Source organism: Parambassis ranga, chromosome 21 (genome assembly GCF_900634625.1).
Source record: "Parambassis ranga chromosome 21, fParRan2.1, whole genome shotgun sequence".
In the NCBI taxonomy this organism is placed as follows: Eukaryota; Metazoa; Chordata; class Actinopteri; family Ambassidae; genus Parambassis; species Parambassis ranga.
In genome coordinates, this window is record NC_041041.1 from 19,133,833 (window position 1) to 19,158,238 (window position 24,406).

Below are 24,406 nucleotides of genomic sequence, written 5' to 3' on the forward strand. Positions count from 1 at the left end.
AACAGCTTCCCCTCTAGGGTGCCACTGTAACTATGGAAGTGCGTCTGTGTGTGTGTTTGTGTTTCAGGTCCAGCAAATGCACATGATACAGTTCACCACAAATGATTAAAAGTCACAAACTTCGTCTTTTACATATAAAATTACATGGAGCAGCTGATGGTGTGTTACACACAACTGTGTCTTTTCTCTCACAGCAACTGTGTTGTTCGACAGCTCCCGGTACAGTAGGTGTGGAGGTGTTTCCACAGGTCTTCCAGAGCTTCCTACTGACAGTCTGCCAGTCACACCTATGCTTCACTATTCAGACTGTTCAGTAAGAGAGGCAGCAGAGACACAGCATCGGAAGTCCATCAGCTGCAGTGGCCCTGGATTAATCATTATGATTTTGTTGGACGCACAATTACTGTGAGAGTCTAGTTGGCAGAATGTAAGATTTCCATGATCCCACGAGCAGCAGATGAATGAAGACAATGTTATAAGCCTCTCTGCTGCTCTGCCTCTCTTTTATTTATCTCATGCACCCCAACTATAACATTGTAGGTTTCAATGGAGAAGCAAAACTTAGCATGTATTTACACAACTAAGAACAAACCTTTGTCTTTATGCCAAACAGGTGGTGCATGTTGTGCATGTGCCCGCCTGCCAGTAACTAGGTGTGCTGAGTGAAAGAGATGAGAGCACAGCAGATGTTCTGATAGCTCAGTCATTTAAAACATGAACAAAACTGGCAGCCTGTAAGCTCTCTGTTCACAGCCAATAGTTGGGGTTACAGGACCTAAATTACATGTTGCCTCCATAGCTAGCGTGAATGATTAGAATGAGTCCTGTAATAATATTCTGGCTTTTGTCTCTGTGTTTGCACCCAAGGTTTGGGAACCATAATGAGATGCTAAACCACATTATTTTGTGCCCCCAAAGAACCCTGTATCCATAATTTTGGATTTCTTCATTGTAATTGGGTGCTGAGATTGTCTCTCTCATGTGGGGAAATTGTTTTACAGCCCCGAGGCCAGGTCAGTGTGCTTCATTGTGAAATATGAAAACAATACAGGGCTAGTAATGGAAAAGCAATTTCTTTCTGAGTTTGTTAAAGCTGATGTTCAGAGGATATGAAGTTTGTGACTGACATCACATTATATTACTTTTGTCTCTGCGTTTGAGTGATAGTACAAACACGCTGTATAGGAGCTGATCACTGCTAACTATTGCAGCAGGCCAGGCAAACAGTTATCTTGGCCATGAGCTGAATTTTAATACGCTAAGCATAAACCTGACTTCCTGCCATCAATGGAGGCCCGTGTCACAGACAGAACCATTGAATATTAGAAGGGGCCGCTCTGATTGCTGCATTCACTGGAATAGGTGTGTGTTTGTGATTATGCCAGCGGACATGTGATTGCGAAAGACTCCGCTGATGTCTCTCCTAATTTATTCATGAATTCATTAATGCACATCATCATTTCCTGAGCAGTGCTGAGAAAGGGAGAGAGAGGTGCAGACGTCGCTCAACTTCTGATGCATTGGCAAGAAAAAATAAAGGTGGGGAACTCCCGACTATAGGTGGAGCTGTCTTTTTTTCTTTTTTTTTAGTCTATATTTAGTGTTTAGGCAGTGTTGTGCTCACATGGATGTTTGCTCGAGTATAGCATTGAAATGATGCTCTTAAAAACTTAACCTTAGTATGCAGGCAACCTCTGTTCTTTTTAAAAAACATTGGCAGGAAACTAGAGGAAGGAAAACAACCTTTACCCATAGGATGTCATCAGATTCGGATACAGCTCACGGTTACATTTCTGCTGTCACAGCATATGAGGATATTACCTGACATATAATACTATACGCTACATTTGTGTTACTTCATTAATCCCCGTAGGGAAATTAGGTAATGGAACACATGGTTGTATTGACCAACGTCGTCTTAACATGCGACGAATAAAACTGCACAGAGGTGCTGGCAAGCAGTGGACGGGTTTCCAAAGCGGTGGACTTTTATTCAGTGGTCTGAGGTTCGAGACCCTGAAAAACTCCGGCTGTTCTGTTTTCACTCATTCTAAAGGTTCTGATTTTGCATTCACTGGTGAGACATTAAAAATAGGTTAAGGGGTTAGGCACAGAGTCGCCATTTTCAGCTTCCATCGGGACGAGTCCCCCATGAGTGATGCAGCGGGAGAAATACGCTCACTTTCCATTTTCAAGGACCGAAATATCAACCTCATGTTACATTTTCCTCGTGAAGATGGACTGGAATGTGTTTTAAGTCCTTTGCCTGTTCTACACTGCACCCCCCCCCCCAGTCTGTAGCCTTTTGGCTGTTTAAATTTATAGGAGAAGCCCACAAGAGTTCAATGTCTGTGTGTTTTTGTGTGGCTGTGACTTATGAGTAAACAGCTGTGTTCAGTGGACTGAAGCTGATGCACTGTTGAATATTTTATCTTCCTTTACAACTCAACACAACTGCGAGAGCACACACACACAAGAAAGCAGGAAACAGAGTGCATTTTCTCTTCAGTCAGATGTGCCTTTTTGTTTTTTCCATTTTATAGCACTAGCAAACTGATGCATGAGACCATGTGTTTTTTTTCAGTGCTATTATCCTCACGCTGCTTAGTGCCGAGACAATTAAACAATTTAAGGTTTTAAAGCCACTAAGATGCAGCTTTATCTTAGTATTTGGATGTGTGTTGCATTTAGGATGATAGCAGGAAGAGCGGTTGCCACCATGTTCATGAGAAGTCAGAATGAACTGTTATCATGTCTAATGCACGGATTACATCCAGAAGGCAAACATCTGGCATGCAGACATCGACAGCAGACCAGCAGACAACACTTAAACGGCAATAGTCAAGATGTTGATCTTCAATGCTATAATGGAGATGGTGGCTGCAGATATGAGGTGCATGATGTCATTAGGTGCCCTGTACTGATTGGATAAGAGTGGCTAAACAATATTGTAGTTATTCTTTTACATATGGAGAGCCAATCTATCAATTATTTCAATTTCTATCAGTACTAGATGTACAGTTTTATTATTTACATTTAAATCTGAATTTCAAAATTCACAAAAGCATTTATGACATTTAGTTCTACCTGATTTTTTTTGCCCATGGTAATATGTTTAAAATTGTATAACAGCAGTCTTGCCCCTTCTGTCCCCATCATCACTAGCCTTCTGGTTGGGCCTGACACATCTGGGATATATTGTTCCCTTTGGGCTCTCTCTCTTTCTCTGTGTGTCCCACACGCACAGGTAAGCGCAGACACACAAAACACAACTGTAGCCATCAGCTGTAGCCAACAGCCCACTTTGTGTCTACTGGGAACAGGTACGTGTCATTTCCTGTTCTTGTCTTCACCTGTCACATGTCACAATCTGACTAAAGTATGTAAGATCTGACAGCAAATGAAGGAGGAGAAGATAAGGAGGAGGCAGGCTACAGTAACAGCATGTTAAAGGACTAATTTGCAAACAGAATTCTAGCTAAAGAGATGTAATTCCAGTAATGTGTTTACAATCCACTGTTTCTACTTCAATTTATGCAGCACATTATTATTGGCTAAGTTAAGTAATAAATAGGAGTATTTGTTTAATGCCGAAGTGACTGCACAGCTGAGGAAAAATGCTTGCTACAGCTAACAAGGGTCCTACAATTACAATAAGCCATGCTTGCACACTGTGATCTGCATTTATCAGTCTACACACACACAGCACAGTAAATTACCATTCAAAATGAAAACTGGCATTTGTTGTTTTTAACGCAGCTGATCAGGGATTGATCGGCAAAATTCATCAGCCCGTGTCCAGCAGCTAATCCTTCACATGCACATGCTACTAAACATAGCAGGCTGTGAACACTGCAGCCACACAGCTGGCCACTATTAAGCAAAAGTCCCTTTGACCTAGACATGTTAATCCCCGTCCAGACATGTTGAAAAACCTCCTATAGAGCAAGATGATTAACTGTAACTGCTGAATGCACGCAAGCGTGTATATTTATATGCATACTTTACATACAGGCCTAGACACCAAGCTGCACACAATGTAGATAAATATACCAAGATGCCATGGAGATTGATGATGTGATTTACACAACGTATTTATAAGTCACTAATGTATTGTTTGTAATTATCTGTATAGATCATAAGTGCACACACGCTGAAGTCTCATAATAAGATTTTTTTAAATAATGGTCTATTCAAAATTGTTCTTGTTCACAGATGGTGGATAATTTGTCTAAATTGTGTGCAGTGTACTCCTATAAGTTCATCTGTGTACATAAAGCTATGTGTTGCATAGCCTATACAAGCATGTATGAGTTCTTACCGGGCAGATCGCAGCCGAGGACCTCCATCCTCATGCCGATCCCAGCAGGTGACCACCTCTCCGGAAAGACTCTGATGTGCTGGGTCACTATCTCATCAAACCGCCTCACCTCGGGAGTGTCGTAGTTGCCGTTACCCTCAAAAATCTGAGGAAAGAGATAAAGATGTCATCGTGGCATGGTTCATACAACATTTTTCAACCAGAGGATCTGTCTGCTCACCACACGGCAACTTCACATGCAAATACACAAACACCAGCAAATTAAGGAGACAACACTGACACTCCAATTCTCACAACACAACGGATTTGTTTTCAGGGACTTTAAAGGATGACGGACCTGCTGGAGCACACTGGTTATTGACAAGCTGTTATTTGTGTTAAGTCAGCTAATCATTATTGGTGATGGAAATTAGATATTTTAACATTCTTGGCATGTTGAAGTGTTAGCATGTACCGCCAACCTTATTTGATATTTGCATTATATTTGTGTTGTTATCATTGAACCTGCTGTGCAGTGAGCCCTTCCGGCCACCTAGCTGCTGTTGCCTGCTCCTCATCCTCTTCTGTTTTACTACCGTAGGACTGCTGCCAGATCTAACTCACACTGAATCCACTTGGCTAGGGCTTGAATGTGATGGTTGTTTTATATCTATCACCACGCTATAACTTTAAGTGAAAAATCTGGTAAAGTTCTGTGAAAAACAGGTTCATCCTTTGGTACACATAAAGTACAAAACAGTGATTTAGGCTTGTCTTTATGTGATAAATTTCTAATGTGTACATTTTTACTCCCATTTTGTGGAAAGGAAGGCACTGAGGGTGAGTTTTCAAACACAATGGAGCAGCAGAGGCAGTAAAATGTTGTCATTTCATCCCATAGAAAAAGGTAAGCCTGTCATATAACACATCTAATCAGCATTGTTTTCCCTGCACGGTATGACATGTGTCATAAAAAATAACAACAGACAGTCTGTTCTTTGATTTTCAAATAATCTTTGAGGCACCAGCAGCAGCAGCAGCTGCAGCTGCAGCAGCCCTGGGCGTAAAAACAAGATTTACGACAAACTTTAAACTGCAGCGGCCCCCTGTTTAAAAAAAAAAAAAAAGTGTGCTGTGAAAGTTGTACTATTGGTTTCATTAATTGAACAGAATCTTCTGCTGTCCCCATTTCTGGAATTTTAAAAACTGTATGATGAATTTCCCAGGATGCTCATTTAAAAAGACAGGCAGATGAGAGAGAACAGGATTTAGGCATCAGGAGAAATTGCAGGCACTCAGTAGTACTATTAAAGCGTTTTAAGACATAGTCTCAGAAAGGAGAACGGGGGTTTAGAGTGCCCTGTCTCGCAGTGCGTTAGACAGCCAGCAGTGTTGAGTGGTGATGCAGGAAAGACATTTTTAATTAACACCCATGAGAGACAAATAGAGGATGAGTGAACAAGAGGATGAGAGAAAAAGCAGAGAAGGAGTACACAGGACTTAGAAAGGCAAAGACCGAAGCAGAGAGACTGAGGAGTGAGGTGATTAAATTGAATTATTATCAGAGCCCGCGCTGTAATAAAACATTTTTTGATAAAAAAGGAGTAAGAGAGGAGGTAAAGGAGGAGAGAACGAGAAGGAGACGGTGTGAGAATGAACATGCGAGATGGCTATTAATAAAATACAAATGAGGGAGAGCTGACAGTTGCAATCAGAGTACATATGTATGTGTCAGACAGGGACAGACTGTGTGTGTGTGTGTGTGTTCTCCTCCTTCACCTTAGCAAAGCCGGTCTTGCTGTCAGTGATGTAGGTCCAGTCTTTGCCGTTCAAGCTGTGAGCCAGTTTGTACTTTCTGACAAACGCTCTGTTCTCTGCTGCAGTGCTGCCCTCCAGCCCTCTTGCACCCTGGGTAATAATGCCGCGCACCATCTTGGGCACACCGAGGTCCACCTGCACAGAGAAAACACAATTATTGTTGTTACTGCTCTCGCTCTCTCTCTCTCTCTCGCTCTCTCTCTTTGAACCGATCAATGCCCAGACCTGCAGTTTGTTGTAGATGACTGTGAGCTCCCTACGAGTATGATCAATCAAATGCTGATTTTCCATTAAAGGATTCTGAATAACTTCAAGGCTTTGGAAGTAGATTCTTCTTCAAAAACAGGAAGCTAATTGTTGCATCCAATGTGCTATTTGTTTGATCAAGCTCGACAAGTGACTTGACTTTCATTTCCATCTACAGTCTCTTTTGTAGTGAGGAGAAAACAACTATCTCTGTGGAACATACTGTTTTTATATAAAAACATTACAGATCACAGTGACATTACCTGCAGCCACTCTTCTCCAGCTATGGGTTGTGTTGGGTTGGGAAACCAGCCTGACCTACTGGCCACCAGCCTAGCTGCCCCCATGGAGCCGTGGATGTCCCTCATGGAGGACGCTGAGACTTGGGAGTCAGGGAGCTGCCCGGACAGCATGCCCTGCAGCTCTGAGCAAGGAGCATCTGCACAGAGACACAGAAGAAGCTTATGAAAATTCTTAGTGGATATAAAATACATTTAAACTGTGATACTTTCTAAGTTACAATGGAAAAAGCACCCCGTAACTGTCCTTAGAGTACCTATGCTGTGAATATAGTGCATAGTTTATTTCTGTTGTGATAGAAAGGCAAAAGTTATCAGCCTGTTGAATGGCAATTGATGACAATTATCAGTTGTCATCAGTGGCATAATAATGCCTTGTATGGACATTATCATCCACCCCTCAACCTACTTCTGTGGATATTACTTGTATATAATTAGTAATGAGTGATGAGCCTACTAACGCTGCTAGGTGGAGGAGGAGGAGGAGGAGGCCCCTTCTAGCCATACATATGAGAGCGATAGGGGCCAAAGTAACATACTGGCATAAATTGTATATGAGCTGTCAAAAGAACTCTCTTTAACCGGGATGATAGCATGCAAAGTGGGTAGTAATATACAACATTTAACAGGCATTTATGAGCCATAAGAATTATAGGAATGTCCTAAATCATGTAAAAGGTTTCAAAACATTTCAGCATTATTCCTTAAGGGCTATTGGACATTAAATCAGAGGGCACAGTCCAACCTGTTTTTATCTGTTACCTATAGATCCAGTCCGGCTGTGTGAGGATGTCACGCTGCTAAAACATCTCATACAACCTACATAAAAAGTCTTCACAAATGAATGTCACTTTCAGACCTTGAATAATTTGCTGCTGCACTGTTTGATCTAATCTTGGAGCAAAAAATTCTTGTGTGCTTGTGTGACACAAATTGTCAAAACAAGGCCTGGTGTGTTACACTCTGCAGCCCTTCTGAGCTGCTTTCCATCAAGCCATTTCATTATTTTTTCCTTCCTGCTGCTGCACAAAGTTGATGCATAACTTTAACCAAGCTACCAAAGGGGGATTCTTCATGGGGAATTGAGCCAGAGAACTCCCAAATGGAGGAACTAAATGAAAGCATGTTGCAGATCAAAGGGATTCTGTTTATTACACTGACAAATATGTTTTAGTCTAACAAGCATCAAAATAGGGTATTGCCATGAATAATGATAAAAAAAAAACAAAGGGATGGAGAAAAAAAAACGTCTGTTTTTGTTTGAAAGCGTACCAGGTAATGGGACGGATGTGATGGAGGAGAAAAGAGGACGAAGGGAGACAAAAGGTGAGGAAGAGGAGTTAAAGGACAAAGGGCAGATAAAGAGATAGACAAAAGGTCAAAGAGAGGAGATGGCAAGTGAATAGGAAGGGTGAGAGAGATAAAGAGAGAAGCATGTGAAGAGAGAGAGGGAGAGAGAGAGAGAGAGAGAGAGCAGAGCTGACAGTGAAGGGTGATGGTGATTGATGGTGACATTCTTCAGGTCTTCGTGGGGATGAATGTTTAATGCTGTGACGTTTGCAAGTGTGCCTCAGAGTGGTAAATAATGGATCAACAATAAACAACAACTACAGCCAGGCTAGTGAACCTCCCTCAAGCTAACAAAATTATCTTTTTTTATTATATATATTTTTTTGGTGCCAATATATCATCTCAAGACAAAAATAGTGAGATATTACACACCAGCATGAGAGCTCTTAAACACACACATGCACCAGTGTGCTGTAGTCTTAATACTCAAGGTCTAAAACCCTCTCACATGTGCTCTGACGCTTCACCAACATACGATTTTACAAACGCACACACACATACCTGGTGAGAAAAATAATAATGGTACTAAAAAAGAGATTGATAAGTGCTGCGGTGCTAAAATAAAATGAGATTAAGGAAGAAGTGATGGAGGATGGAGGCAGGGTAGATTTAGGGAAAAGGGTGGAGAGAGGAAAATGAGAGAGAGAAAGGAGTGAGAGAAAAGTGGGAATGGAAGCTGTCAGCAAAGGTAATAGAAGGACAGGGGAGAAAGTAGAATGAGAGGGAAGAAAAACAGAGCGACATTGAAGAGAGATAGGTAGAAAGTGAGAAAAAAGTAGAGCAGGAGACATAAAAGTGTGATTTAAGTTAATGACATGTCACTGACTGACTGCTTTATGTCTGCCTTTATAGGCCTGTGTAGGACATTATCACATCCCTCCTGGCAGTGTGTTTGTGTGTGTACCCTGTCTGCATGTCTGTGTGAGAGGAGGGAAAAGATACTGGCCAGCTATTAGCAGGTGTGTTTGGTTATTATTATGTTGTTTTTTTTCTGCAGATTACAGACATATTTCAGAAAAAAACAGTAGATCAGCTTGTTTTTTTTCATGTGGTTCACCTTTAAAGTATCTCAACAAAAGTTTGAAGCTGTAAAGAATTTTTTTTACATGATGGATGGTAGAAATGAGAGGGCAGCAGAGACAGGGAAATAGCCAAAAAATGTCCTCACTGCCGAGAGTAGGGTGATATATATTGCAATTTTGGATGTTAAAATGGAGTAAAAAATAGGCAACCCAGGTGATCGGTGGACAAGAGCACAGGCAGGATACCTGATATATTCCACATCCCTGTCTCTCTCTCTCTCTCTCTCTCTCTCTCTCTCACACACACACACACACACACACACACACACACACACACACAGTATCATATTGTTTTGGTGTGATTGTGATTTGTGTGGGTGCTGAAATAGCCCTCCTGGATAAGAGCATATCTGTCCCTCTCAATGGCCACTACGACGGCAGCAGAGAGAGGCCCTAACCTAATAATGATACAGTGGAGCCGGGACACACACACACACACACACATGTACACAAATGGATTGAAACTCTCTCTCTTTTACCATTTCTAAACACACACACAGGCACACACAAACACCAACAGTCTAATTAAGTTTTATCTATTTATAGTATTGAGCTGATTATGCTGGTTGAAATCGTGTTTGTTTGCCAGGGCTGCAGATGAAAGCTGAGAGCCTGTTACTCTCTGATGTTATCACCCACACATCACACTCTAGTATTATTCTATTAGGACTGAGTGTGTCTCTGTGTGTGTGTGTGTGTGTGTGTGTGTGTGTGATCTGTGAGTGGGAGACTGAGAAGGGGGGATATGTATATGAAAGAGCAAGGGCAAGAGTGCGAGTGTGCACGACAGTGGGTGTGTTATGTGCATGTGAAAGAGAGAAATAGATGAGAGGAAAGTATGAATAGAATTATGAATAGGATTGATGGAGGGACAAATTACAGAATTATTTATCATTAGCTCGTACAAAGAGAAAAATAGCCTGTCACAGTTGCCTGTTTTTTTCCAGGAAATGTTTTTAAAAAAAGGGGGGGTTGTTTTAGCTTTGACCCACCTTCTGACCCATGAGGAGACAGACACAAAAAAAGTCTGAGAAACTTTACAGAAATTCATCTTTCTTACCAGTAATCTGACAGCCGTAGAGCTCGAAGCGCAGTGCGATGCCGTTCTTCCATGTCTGAGGTCTGATTCGTACAAAACGTGCCAGGACCGGCTGAGGGATCCGATTGAGGACCACGTCTATAGCATCAACATTGGCATGGAAGACCTGCAGACAGATAGCAAGAGAGAGGGAGAGAGAGGAATATTTAATAATGCTACATCAATGTCCCGTGAAGGAAGGCAGAGGGAGAGTGAAAATGCAATATAAGAGCTTATAATACCAGACTGACATTGCTCTCTCTCTCTCTCTCTCTCTCTCTCTCTATATATATATATATATATATAGATAGATAGATAGATATATGCTGCAGAATACATTATGTTGCAGTGTTATTTGTTTTGCTTCTTTAGGTATGTTTTCTGCAGCAAAGGTTATAATGAAGGAAAGCAAGAATAACAGAGTCATGGTTTATATAATGGAGAGACAGTGGACATAAGGGGACAGGTGGTTGTGTCTGAAATCTTCAACAAATAAAAAGTGGGTTGACCTCAAATGCTGACCTACACATTCAGTCAGATTTGTGATGTTTGGCAAGCTAATCCAGTCGGTGAACACACCGAGCAATCTATCCTAAATGTCATGTGAGGATTAACATGAATAATGACACGGACAACAGGACTGGAACATAAACTATATATAAGGCTCTGTTGTCTGCGATGGCTGTAGTTCCCATTTTTTGCAGTGCCTGTTTAAACAACTCAATTTCATTATGTTACATGAAAAGTCAAGCTACTTGATCTATTGTCATATGCACACAAACCCACATTGTCCATATTTTTTCATGCTCATATACATGAATTGGCCATTCTTTTGGAGGGGTGGTGGATGGATCCAACCTGCTTTTACCCAGAAGAAGAGAGCGTCACATATCTATCCATTTGGATTTCCAGGTTAGCATTAGTGTTGGATCTCTGCGTTGTGTTTTTATGAGGGATGTGTGACACACTCTTATGGACGGACTCTGTTTAATCTCTCCCAGGAGAAGTCTCATACAACCAACCACATACCTGATAGCAACAAGTAGTAAATACAACATGCAGCTAGCAGCCCGCTCCAGCTCCTCTCCTCTTACATTAGGACCGGGTTAGGCTGAGTCTTGGATAATCCAAGAATGGGCAAAGAAAGACACCAGCCTGTCTAAACCCATGTTTAACCCCTAGCCTGTTAACATGTGTATCTCTGCTATAGAGACGTTTTTAACAGAGACAACACAGACAGGTTCAGGCCCCTTGAGTGGCCAGTTAAAGAACAGCAGTATTTGGCTACATCCACATTGGCAGGGTTTTAGCTATAAACTCAATAAGTCAACTCTACAAAACATGTTTAAAATCAACAAAAGTTGGAAAAAGGTCTGGTCTCACTCATACCATGAGCCCTTTGAGAAATAAAGGCTAGTGCCAGCTAGCCAGTCTGTCTGACATGTCTCTAAATTAAGTATGATGGAGTCAAAATTCATTGACATGTCTCTGACCACAGTTCCTATTTACTCCAGATTAATGTTTCTCCCATGTGGGATTAAGACTGCATAAAATGAATATGCTGTCTGTATGGATTGAGTGCACACACACACACACACACACACACAGTCTGAGGGCATGCAGTGTGTCATAAATCAAGACTGTAAGTATGTGGGAGAGCATCCTCTTCTCAAGTCGTCTTTACTTAACCGCGCACGAAAAGAAAAACATCTTAACTCCTTCACACACTCTTGTGAAGGAGTAAAACACACACACATGCAAAAATGTTCACTAATACACTGCTTCCAGACACAACCTGCCCTCCCCACAATGCCAACGCTTTCCTCACACAAATACAGATAAAAGGAAATTGAATGCAAGTGCACATGGCTAGGAGCGCTCTTTTTGTCTCTTGACATCAAGACGTTCTATCTCTTGTCTATCTGACTGAGTGCCATGTCTCTTACTTTCTCTGTCTATCTCTCTCTCTCTCTCTCTCTCCAACAGTCATCTCCGTTGGGCTCTCCACAGGAAAACACAGCTGGGCTTCTGCTCTTCTCCCTGTCATTTCACTATCTCTTATTCTGACTCTGACTGCCATGGTGATACACTGTTGTAAATGTAAGTAGAAAAATCCTATTCTTTCATCAGAGATCTAAAAAGGCTGATTTCCCTCTGTCTTTCTGTAATGTTACATAAAAACACACCACAGTGGTGTTACAGAGCAGCGAGCCTTATTCAACAGAGCCAAAGGCCTTGCAATTACTTGCTTGGATACGCATTTATAGATGTTAGCTTTGTTTTTGGTGTGTGTGTCTGTGTGTGTTTGTGTGTAGAGTCTCTATTTTCTTCCCGTTTTCAATCCATTAAACCACTGGATCCGTCGAGGGTGACAAAATATGGCTGAAGGGGTTTTGTAACTTCTAAGGAACAGAAGCAGTTCAGTGGGCCAGCATGGGGAATTGAACCCATGACCCAAGTGGGCGAACAACACAAAGTCAGCCCCAGTAGTGACTCATGCCATTACAAAGGCCTGCATACTAGAGACTGTGACCAGTTAAATGATGGAAAAATGCCTAAAGGCCCCCAAAGTCTTAATGGGATTGTGGTAGCAGACTGTAATTACAAGTATGTGTGTATGTGTCGGTGTGTGTGTGTGGGTGTGTGTGTGTCACCGCTGTGTAAAAGTGTAATTATGAAGTCTCACTCTTAGGGGGCTGGTGGGTGCTTTCTGATTTCCCTTGGTGCGCGTGGTGAACCAGTTCTCTGACACATGCACACACTTTCATGTGTGCGCATGTATGTAAGGCTACCCTTGTTGCTGACCTTTAGCAGCTCTTAACATTTGCGATGAAGTGTTTGTGTGCATATGAAGCACGCATCTGAGGGCTGTATACAAGCTGACAAGAATCCTTGTTTTTTTCCAGTAATTGAGATGCCCCCTTTAGTAGCAGGTAAAACATATGCAAATGTTCACGCTGATTATGGATATCAAGATCAAGATATTGTCTCTTATATGTATATAAACCGACCTTCCTGTAGACCCTGTTTTAAATCAACAGAATAATGTCCTCCATGGTAGGTATGGAATGAAACATCACAGCACAACGTTTACGTAGCTCCTTTATTATTCCTATAGCTCCTAGGTTGTAACTGTGCAGTAAAAGAGAGGAGGTGTAAGGAGATACGCAGCATCCCTGGGGTCTTAAACTCTTAAATTCACTGTTAACAGTCTCTGTCTAGAAGGCTTCAATAACAATCAGCTAATGGACTACACCTGCAACCCAGCTCAGGTTAGGTGTGTATGTGTGTATGTCTGTTAATGGTCGGATGTTTCCACCAATGTCTGTAGACAGGGGAAGCTGATACCAGGAAAGGTGAACAGCTGCTTACCCACTTCTACATCCTCTCTGTCTCCATCTTTGTCTTACGTTCACACACAGGCACACACAACACTTCACACTGTCTCCGCACATACATCTTACATTCACTATCAAACTCGTACAGTCTGTTTTAGAGAGTGTGATAGTTAATGTAAAACTCACACACACACACAGCACAAACATACCTTATCAAAATACTTAAGGAAAGGTCAAATGGCACATTTATCTCTAGGTTCAGAGGTGACAGATGTGAGGTGAATGCCGTTCCCTCCTTATTTACACACACCTGCTCTGAGTGCATGGTGATTGATTCTAGTTTGCAGGCAAGAAGGCAATAAAAGGGATCTAGTGTATAACTACAGGAAAAGTGAAAAACAAGTGTTCACCTCATGGGAAAGTGGAGAACAGGTGTGTGTGTGTGACTGTGTCGTAAGCCTGCAGGGCCACAGTCAGTCAGTCATAGACGGGCAGGCTGAATTATTCAAATGTCCATTCCGAGTGTGTTAGGTGTGTGTGTGTGTGTGAGAGAGAGTTATAAAATAGTAACATACCCCCCATCTCCTCTTATTTCATCACACGAGGACAAATACACACACACACACAGACTTCAGGGAGGCAACCTGTCTCTGACAGCTGAATCGTGTTGAAGGTGTGTGTGTGTGTGTGTGTGTGTGTGTGTGTGTGTGTGTGTGTGTGTGTGTGTGTGACTGTACAACGTCTATAATATCCCTCTTTGTCCCTTTTCCCTCTCAGATTTTCTTTCTTCATTTGTCACAAACTCTTTTTTTCCTGCTCTCCTTTGACCTCGTCCTCCCTCCTGACTCTCCCTCACCTCACAGCCTTCCTCCCTACACTCGTCGTTTTATTTTCTTTCCCTCTCCTGACATCCTTCCAGGCTGTGTTGCTGAGACCTCTGATCTATCCTGAGGGATTTGTGGTCAACACCCTTGTCTGCTATTCTCATTATTCCCCCCTCTCCGTCTTGCCTCTGTTCATCCATCCATCCATCCCTCCTTCTTCTTTGCTCCCTTATGAACACTTCTTTTCCCCTTTCTGCCTCTTTCCTTCACTCACATGTTTCCCTTGCCTCTCTCCCTCTGGCTTCCACCTCTCTTCCTCCCTCTGCGTCACTCTGTTTCTCCCTTCTCTCTCTCTATCAGTTCATTGCTTGACTGCTTAAACTTTTGCTTGTATTTTTTTCTTTTTCTTGCTTTGCAATTTTTTTTCAACTTTCCTTCATCACTCCCTCTCAATCCACCCACGTCTCCCACCTCCATCTCTCTCTCCATCCATCCTCCCTCCCACAGATTAAAGTGGGAATTGGAGGTTTTGGTTTTGGCTAGGGTCCAGTGTTGTAATGGTCACAGACAGGTCTGCCTGCAGCAATTCAGGAGGGCTACGTAACGACATTTGTATCACATCAACCTTAAATGTACCTCTATCCACAGAAGGGTCAGGCCAATGAGTATAGCTGCTGTTTTTCTTTTTTTACAATTAATTAAAAAATGATCACATAAACTTATATATGAAGAGAAAATAAGAGAACAGAGGAGTATGAATTAAAAGACAGAGCAGTCGGAGTACACATGGGTGTCTATTCCCATCTGTCAGTACAATGTAAGGAAAGATTGCATGAATATTACTTTCTCCTGTCTTAACTGCAAGTTAACATATATCCCATATGTTCCATCTGGTTCACAACAGGCCATTAATGACATTATCAAATACATTACAGATCATACAAATCATCATGATGTGGTGTGACAGCAGCGCCGCCCCTATGGGCTGGCTCCCAGATGTTTAAAACCTCAACGTGTGTGTGTGTGTGCGTGTGTGCGCACAACAAGACAGTGGCTGCCTTAATAAAAGCGACTCTGAGTTTCTCAGAGGCGTGAGGGGAAGGGGAGGGTGGTGGGTGAGGGAGGACAAATGATGGAGTGAGAGAGGAGAGAGAAGACATGGAAAAGAGTGCACGAGTGGAGGGAACGGGTGAATGAAGAGAGCGGATGAGTACATGGGGAAGAGAGAGACTGATGGATGAAGAGATTTTGAGGGAACTAGTGAAGGGCTGAGTGAATGAAAATGTCATGGAGGAGATGGATGGGCAGATGTGCAGTTCAGTGCAGGTTCAGCCACTTAACAGGGAAGGGGTCACCGTGTTGGTAAAGAGCTACACCTTTTTTAAAGTGCAATGTTGATATAAAGCGTTCGTGTAGATTAAATCTGAGACAAGTGAATGCTTAAACACTGATCCCTGCATGAGGTGATCCAGGATCTGCTCTCAATTATAAAAACTATTTCCTTGAATTATCCTGCGAATGCAGACGCAGCATTTCACTCAAACTGCAGCATAAAACACTCTGCCAAAAGATTCTGGCCAGTGCTGTTGAGTGATTTATGTCTTTCTAACATAAAACACACACTCACACACCCGACAGCATGGCAGCTGCGATGCTGACTGGTCGTCTGAGGTGTGTCAACTGAGAAGGGCACATTAGGCACCGAGATGCTGACACATTGTTTATAATAAATAACCTTCACCATCTTTTTTTGTTCTCCCTGCTCTAAATTTACATCATCTCTCGTCTGAGGGAACAGAGGATGCGTCAAAACATAAAGTCCAGCGTGTATGCATACAGCAATTCCACACTCGTATATGTGAGTGAGACAATGATACAGCAGTGGATTACATGGAGACGGCCCTGAGCTGAACCATCAGGATTACAGTACAGACTGACGCACCAGGGAGCCAAGCGGCTCAAAAGACCCTTACCAGTTGGTTTGAGAGTGTGTGTCTGCTGTGTGTATTCCACCAGAAGCTGCTGCTGATTTATACTAGACCCCTCCTCCTCCAAACACACACACGCACACCGCTATGTCGCTCTTGGTATTCAGCTCACAGCAGCTTTCCAGGGTTGTGGGGGAATCAAGGAGGATTATGGGTGGTGACACCGACAGCTAACCTCAAAACATTGTTATTAATCTGTTTTGCATATTGGATTTTTATTATTTCATTGTCCAATGTAATAAAAAATGGGATGCAGTTGTTATTTGACTGCAACAGAATGAAGACTGATGGTCTTTTATTGTGAAATAGCATAGTCCTAATCATGTTTTTTTATTCTTTGCTATTGTGAATATTTAAATTCTATATTTATATATCTGTACTTTACTGTACAACTTGTATATAACCTAGCTTAATACCTGCAAACCTGATTGAACAAAAAAACTTCCTTTGCACTCATTTCCTCTGCATCTTTCCTCAATCATGCCTTTATTTTTTTATTTTCTATGTTTTTTTATCCATCCACCACCTCTCTGGGAGTTGGCTTTTGCTAAAGGCTTATAGGATCTGGAGTCCAACTGAGGAACCCCAGATGGTAATACTGGATCTCCCGTTTCCCACTCTGAGCATGCAGGGTGTGCACTGTGCATGCATCAGTGTTCATAAAGGAATAGGGGGTTTACTGTGCACTGTTAGACGTGGCGTTAGACCGCAGGACAAACATGTGTGACCGCTATAGCAGGATGGAGTACGCCTGTGATGGAAAAACCAGCCGCAAACCGCTGGAATGCTGCTCGACTTTAATTGCGTTTCCAACCATTAAGACCCCTCAGAACTGTCTGCTTCATTTCTACCTGGAACCCCCCAGACTGCAGCATACTAACCGATGACATATCATGCCTTAACACCTCCGAGAGGAACGGCTTAGCAACCTGTCCAATCAGGTCAACATTAGACATGACTGTGGCCTGAAAGTAACGGGAACCAGATGGGATGTGAAAAATCAGAATGTGCACTGTAAATGTAGCTCCATACAATGATGTAAGGTATCACATGGAGCTTGGAGACATGTGTCGGTTCTGCCTTGGTCGTAAACCTTTAAATCAAGCCAACTGAATGTCAGTGGAACGGCTGTAATTGCAGACACCGGTTAAGTTTTGGGCTTGTGGTCAAACTCTCACTGCATATATTCCATCTCATATTTCCCTCTGCCTCCTCTACGAGAAAGCATGTCGAGGCATGTGTGTTCCCTAAGATAGTTTCTCCAGCGGCCCCTGACTGTTTTGCGGTTCCCATATGCCATGTGTGTGTGTGTTTGTGCCTACCTTATGGTTCTTGCCATGTCTGTAGACCATCCAGTCCTCTCCATTAGTGCTGACCTCCAGCTTGAAGGTGGTGACGTAGTAAGATTTCTGGGTTTCTTTGGAAATGGCACCCTGTGTGGCGATGCCGGTAATGACCTTCAGGGTGTGGAGGTCCACCTGTTGGCGTGTAAAGAGTTTTATTAAAGAAAAATGTGATCCAGTGTTAGATTTAACAAGCAAAGCCTACTTTTTAATAAGAGTATTATATTTCACTCCATTCACTGTGGGCTCATTTTTCACTGCAGTATAAAACCCTGCACTTCTATGGAAACAACACAATCATCTCTTGAAGAGCTCAAATATTCAATCTGTACAAAATAACAGTTACAAAGATTAGTGGTTATATGGTTATATGAACATAGGTACCATAAGATACCCAAGACTCCAACAAGTCTTTCGGTTGAGAGATAGGAATACATCTGAAGTGACACTGCTTATCTGTTGACACTTTGAAAGTATTTATCGCAGATATAGGTCAAATCTCTACAAACTTATTACATAACCTGACCTTTCCCATCTCTGCCACTTGTCTGTGACAGATTTTTAATCACGTAAGATGTGTTTGAGCACTTTCCCCTCATCTGTTTCTAAACAAAACATTTTTGTAACCGATAACAAAAGACCAGACGTTATGTGAAACTGTGTTTACAGTGTGTCCAAATGACACTGATGCCATCTTATGAAAAACACAATTATGTATTATCAAAAGAAATGATGACACTTCAAGTCCAAATGGTGTTCATACGAATAGTAAAGGAAAAGTGAGAGTGAAACTCTTAACTAGGTAGACCGAAGAGGTAGATTGAGAGAAACATTTTATAACCTTTTCCTAATGTAAATCTCATTCCAACTTCAAATCATGTAAAATGTTCTAAAGATTCTTCAGGTATAAAATTTGTTGAAAGCACACACGGTAAGCACAAATGTAAACCTCAGCATCCATTTCTGACTCTCAGCACCCAGCTTTCCTCCCCTCCTGATCTCCTTTTCTCAGTTTCTTTCCTCTCTGTGTCTCTCTCCTGGCAGATCAATAGTAATGACCGGGGGGCTCATTTTAATTTCCTCCCATACAATAGCTATAATCACCTCCCCATCCTGATTGTGGATGCGCCACTACGTGCCTGGCATGCTGCTGGCTGAGTTGCATTGTATGTGGACAGCATTGCGTAGGATGTCAGGTTCTAATCCCTCAAGCATTTTTTTTTTATTCCACATGCCCAAAATGAGTAAGCAGTAACAAATAAATGCATTTTATATAACAAAACAACTTTAGGAATATATTAGAGCATTCCTGATGCATAGCAAACAATCTGGCTTATAGTTTCTTCAGGAGAACTTACAGTAGCACACCTGCAACTGTTTAACATGAGCAATTTAAGGCAAATAAATGGCAGGCAGATGATGAAAAAAGGTTCGACTGTAGGTTATAACATTTATTCACCTCCACTGGGGCTGCTCAAACCTGTAGATTAATCACAACTTGTTCTGTGTGTGCGTGTGTGCAGGTGTGCAATGTGTGCTACATGTCCCACTGGGGTATAGTACAAAACACCGGGGGGAGGTAAAATGCTGTGTTTGTTATCTGTCAGGAAGACAGGTGTTTTAGATTACTTCCAACACACACACACGCACGCACGCACGCACTTGCACTGGTAGGGCCAGACCGAGATCCACCAAGACAACTAATCGATAGTCCGGAACCAAGGAGAGGAACAGATGAGAGGGGAAGGAGGGGTAGGGAGTACGAGAGGGGGGCAGAGAAACAGAAAGAATAGAAGGAGGTAAAGAACAAATGAGAGAGAGAGAGAGAGAGAGAGAGATGCTAAGTGAGCCTTCCCAGGGAAGGTTTCTCATCAATCACTGAGCTGTTAGAATAACAGAGCCACCAGCGCTCACATCATCTATCTGCACCACACCTCACTGAACCAGGCCAGAATGGAACAGAATAGAATGGAACAACAGCACCAGCTGCATTGGAAAGTGCTCCAGTGAGAGATTTAAACCACACACGTGGCTCCTGAGCCAACATGGCAAAACAGGCATGCCTGAGCACACACACACACACACACACACACACAGTTATAAGACACCGCAGGGTGCAAGATGCAAGTAGGCACGTTGGCATTTATGACAGCTGTTTGTAAAGACAGAAGCTTTGCGCGCACACACACTCACACAAACATGTAGGGGCCTTGCTCTCTCGCAAGGTGTTAACGCAAGGGAACAGCTGAGAGCCTCCGCGGAACACAACGACCCTGCCACAACACCGGTGAGCAGACATGAGAGGGATACAGTAGAGGCTGCATTTCAAGCTAACTGTGAAGCTAGTTGATTTCAAAGATTTGATGAATTGCAACAATCAAACCCAAATCGTTGATGAAGAGTCTCAGTGATCCAGGTCATTTTGCCTTACTTCAACCATTTGAATAAACCCAAATCAGAGGCTGATTCAGGAGCATGTGTGTGTAGTCTGAAAGTCAGGGGGAAAACATGTTTGACATTTGATTTGTGTTATGTTTTCTGTCAGCTTGGGTTGGAGGGAGTGAGCTGTCAGTTGTAAGAGGTAAGACAGGAAGGAAGTGTGAGACTGATGGGACCTTGGCCCTGTGCTGCCTTTTGGCTATGGCCTGTGTTTTTCTGGAACCAGAGTTTGGCTACAGTGAAAGACTGATACAGCAGGAGCAGGCTGTCTGACAGCATGACAATGAACTGATAATTCGTAATAAAAAGAATGATTGTTAGAGAGCTTGGTGTTGGTTTGTGTTACTAAAACTAAAACACACTTTGCTGCTGAACCTGTCCGTAGAAGCTCAGTGCTTGGCCTCCACGTGGGCACATTTGGGGAACGCTACAATAAACAAATGTGAACTATCCCTTTAATTTCTGCAGCTAGCCACTTAAGTCATTTGCATTCTTGTTTGCTAGAAAGGGACAGTTACACCCAGTGGTTTCCAACCATGGGGTGCGGCATCCTGCAAAGGTAGAGTGGGATAAATGTGTTTAGGAGGTGATTAACAGAGTGGGAAAGCAGAGAGCATATTTCTGCTAGAGGAAGCTGTGTTAGCGTTCTTCAGAAAACTGTATCCTTTAAAAAGTATTTAACAGCAAAGTGAGGATATTATATTATATTGTTTGAACTGAACTAGGTGATGCATGTGAAGAAGGGTCAAATGGACATTGATTTAGGGGTCAAAGGTCAAAGAGGTCGAGGTAATGATGAACTAAAGTTTTTAAATTTTTAAAATAGACTTTAAAAACTCAGATGTGTAAAATGTTTTTCCCATTTTAAGATAAAAAAACAAGAACAAAGCCCCTGTGTTCTCCAGCGTCTGTTATAAAGTACACCTATGCCCTTGACAGCTCCCTGGGCTTTGGGTTTGCTCTGTAAGGCTATAGAGAGGTGACAAGTAACAAGATAATGTGTTGTTTACAGAAGGCGTGCGACTGAAAAGTGCCTGGAAAGGATGAACCTCACCCTCACTTTCCCCCCTCCTCTCACCACCAGACAGCCTCATAACTCAAGCTTAGCTCAGGGATGGCACAAAGTTGGCACCGTGATAAAACACAGGAAACAATGCCTTACCCAGGCATCTCACTGCTAAACCTTTATATCACTACACCTCCCACTCACCCACTCTCTCTCTCTCTCCCTCTCTCTCTCTCCCACACGCACGCACACTGACAAATATATCTGCGGCAGAGTTATTATGTGTGACGTGTCAGCACAAGGAAAATTATGGTGTTAAAACAGGATTGCAGTCTTTCTTTAGTTTCAGCAAAGTAAACTTCCCTTTCAGAGAATCATTAATATTTAAGGACTTGACTTAAAAAAATAAAAGCTTCTGTGAAAACATTCATGAATCCTATTTTGTTTGCGTGACAGCTCCAACTTTCCAAACAAAAACCGTACCTGTATGTACTCTCTGTTGCTGTCTTCACCGGGCGTCCATGCATTGTCGTTGTAGTTGAGTCGGGCCTGGCGTGGCAGCCAGTGTCCGTCGTAGAAGCTCGAAGAGGCTGTGATCTGGTCGTCTGTGATCTTTCCCGACTCCAAACCAAATGCATTGCTACAGTGGAAAGCTACAGCGGAGAAGGGATGAAGAGACCAATATTCATTTTTTTTTCTTCTTTCTTTTTTGAACTTCAAAATAAAAACAGCACATCTGAGGTAAACGTACTCTCGCTGACTTCCTTGTGCGTCATGTTGTATCGAGCTGAGAAGCCATCTTTAGCCACGGCCATGTCAGTGTGGAAGGACAGAGAGAGGATCCCTGTAGAGGATTGGATCTCAGGGGGTACTCTGGTTCCACAGTACCGGCCAATCAGAGGGCCCACTGTCAATCAAACGAGAATTATTAGATCACCAAGCACCATATATGTGTCATTGTCTATTTGTCTGAATACTATAACAGTGTTGGTTACACTACATCTCCCCTTGGTGTCAGGTTTATTGTTATCATTCCTTTATGACTCTCTTCATCCTTTAATCCTCACATGTCCTTTGCTACTTGTGTTGTTTTCCCTTTCATCCATTATCTCTATCTCACCCTCCTCCGCTGACATCTGCTCATCACTCCACCTCCTCATGTCATCACCTCACTTCTCTTCATCTATCATTTCTATATCTGGACTTTACAGTGCATACTGTATATAAATATATATATATGTGTGTGTGTGTGTGTGTGTGTATCAGTAAATCCAAGTGATTCCTCTACTGTCTTCTTCTCTAATACCACAACTTGTATTTGTCAACACAAACAGATGAGTGCGATTTAGAGCCGTAGGGTGTGTGTGGGTAAAGGAGTGAGAGCACAGATTCATCCAGCTACTCCCTTACACACACATACACAGATATACACATGTGGAGGCTTGTGGAGGAGGAAGAGGAGGAGGAGGAGGAGGAGTAGGAAGAGAGAAAATAGCCGGCAATCGATCAGTGCAATTGATTTTTTCTTTCCTTTTGGAATGGGTGGATATTTGAAATAGGGCTCTTGAGCAGATAATGGTAATAACTCTTTTCTTGATGGTGTTGGAAACAGCAAAAGAAGAAAAGGAGGGGAGTGGAGTACATACTGTATGCCATATACAGTTAAAAATAGTTTCTTCTTTTTTTCTATACATTTTATTTATTTTGATTCTTGTCTGATCACATGAAAACACGAAACTCTGCCTGTTTACCATCCCTTTCATTAGAATAAACTGCCAACTCGCCATCTCTCAGCATCCCCACCCTTCCTTTCCTCCTACTGATTTAACCACACACTGTTAGAAACACAATCCTTCTCTTTTCCTGCTTGACTTTTTCCTGTCCTCTGTTCCTGCTCAGACTCCTGAGCAAAGGGTGAAACTAGAAGTCCTTCACCTCTGACTCCAACCCTGTAAATTTCCTTCCTTTTTTAACCTACTCCCACTTTATTTCACTCTTTCCTTTCATCTTGCGGTCTTCCACCTCTCTCCTTTTCGCAGCGAGTGTATAAAGACGCTGTTGCTCTGGCTTTTCTTGTATGATCTGCCTGCCTCCTTCTCTGTGTATCATCTCTGTTTTTCTGTGGGCCCTCAGGCTAAAGTCATATTTACAGTGAGGCTCATACAGAGTGCACTATTGTTGGCTCCCTTTTTTTCCTGACTAACTCCACTCTTTTCCAGTCTTTTCGTGATGTTTGTAAAAGCCTTTTGTGAAATTAAGTAATTGATGATGTTTCCATGTAACTGCCTGAGCTTTAAAACATAATAGATGACATGGATTTTTGTATTATTTTCTAAGACATATCTGTTTCCATCTTTCCAATCTGGTTGCCAAATTTAAAATATCTCTCTTCTTGAAGGCCGACCAGAGGTCTTCTGGCCTCTGTGTATTCATACCAACATCTCCTTGCGTTGTTCCAGTCTTCCCAGCAGTGCAGGACTTTTCGCTATACCCTTCCAGATGCTCTTTTATTTCCCTTCCAAGGTCTTAGCTTCCTCTACGTCTTCCAGCAGCTACACCAGAAATATCCCAGCCCTCTTCCATTCTTCCTCTTGCATCTCCCCTTCATTTCTTGCTCTGCTCAGCAACTCCTATTTTATTTTCCCCTTAAAAAAAGTTGTGTTGTTTCTCAACAGTAGGTGCCAACATGCTGCCTCTAAGCTGAGCTTTCATCTACCAACGCATAGCTACTAAAATAGTTGCTACTCCACCTCAGTCAATAATGATGTAGGCAGGGCAGAATACACACATTTTTTCTCCCTCTCCCGCTCTCTACGCTAACTTGGGGCTTCTCTCCATCAAAATCATCATCAGCGCTGTCAGCACATTAATCATAAGTGTCACCATTAATGTGGAAATGATATGATCCATAAGCTCGTTATAAAGTAGAACATCATACCTCCTGGAAGGCCGTCCCACACTTCCAACCAGTCGTACTTGCAGTCCCCCTCCCCGCCTGGCAGGGGATCATTTTCCAGGTCAAAGGTGAGGAAGGAGAGTGTGACATCCATGCTGGGAGGGACGATTATGATGAACGAGCACTCCAGATTGTGGGGGTATTTGTCAGGGAAGCCAGGGGACTCGATGAGACCCGAGGGACTGGTGAAGTTACGGGAACAGTCCGAACCTGGGGCGAAGAGACGAAACAAATGATCAGACACATGTTAAAGTATCAGTTAAATGTTGTTTTAACTCATTAAGAAGAAAAATGAAGAATGTCAGCACAAAATGTGTTTAGAAACTGATGTAGACAGCA

The 24,406-nt window shown here is 42.4% G+C and overlaps 1 protein-coding gene across 3 annotated transcripts in view; it reads right to left on the reverse strand.

Moving 5' to 3' along the window:
• The window catches only part of LOC114425995 (neuropilin-2-like), a 73,497-nt gene that overhangs the window by 23,916 nt on the left and 25,175 nt on the right, over positions 1–24,406 (reverse strand). For all 3 annotated transcript variants that reach the window (XM_028393059.1, XM_028393057.1, XM_028393058.1), the window contains exons 4-11: positions 24,050–24,277; positions 21,863–22,018; positions 21,595–21,764; positions 17,646–17,801; positions 10,156–10,300; positions 6,628–6,803; positions 6,080–6,253; positions 4,322–4,466 (exon numbers count right to left, since the gene is read on the reverse strand). In XM_028393059.1, the coding sequence (XP_028248860.1) occupies positions 4,322–4,466; positions 6,080–6,253; positions 6,628–6,803; positions 10,156–10,300; positions 17,646–17,801; positions 21,595–21,764; positions 21,863–22,018; positions 24,050–24,277 (1,350 nt within the window). The remainder of the gene's footprint in view (positions 1–4,321; positions 4,467–6,079; positions 6,254–6,627; positions 6,804–10,155; positions 10,301–17,645; positions 17,802–21,594; positions 21,765–21,862; positions 22,019–24,049; positions 24,278–24,406) is intronic.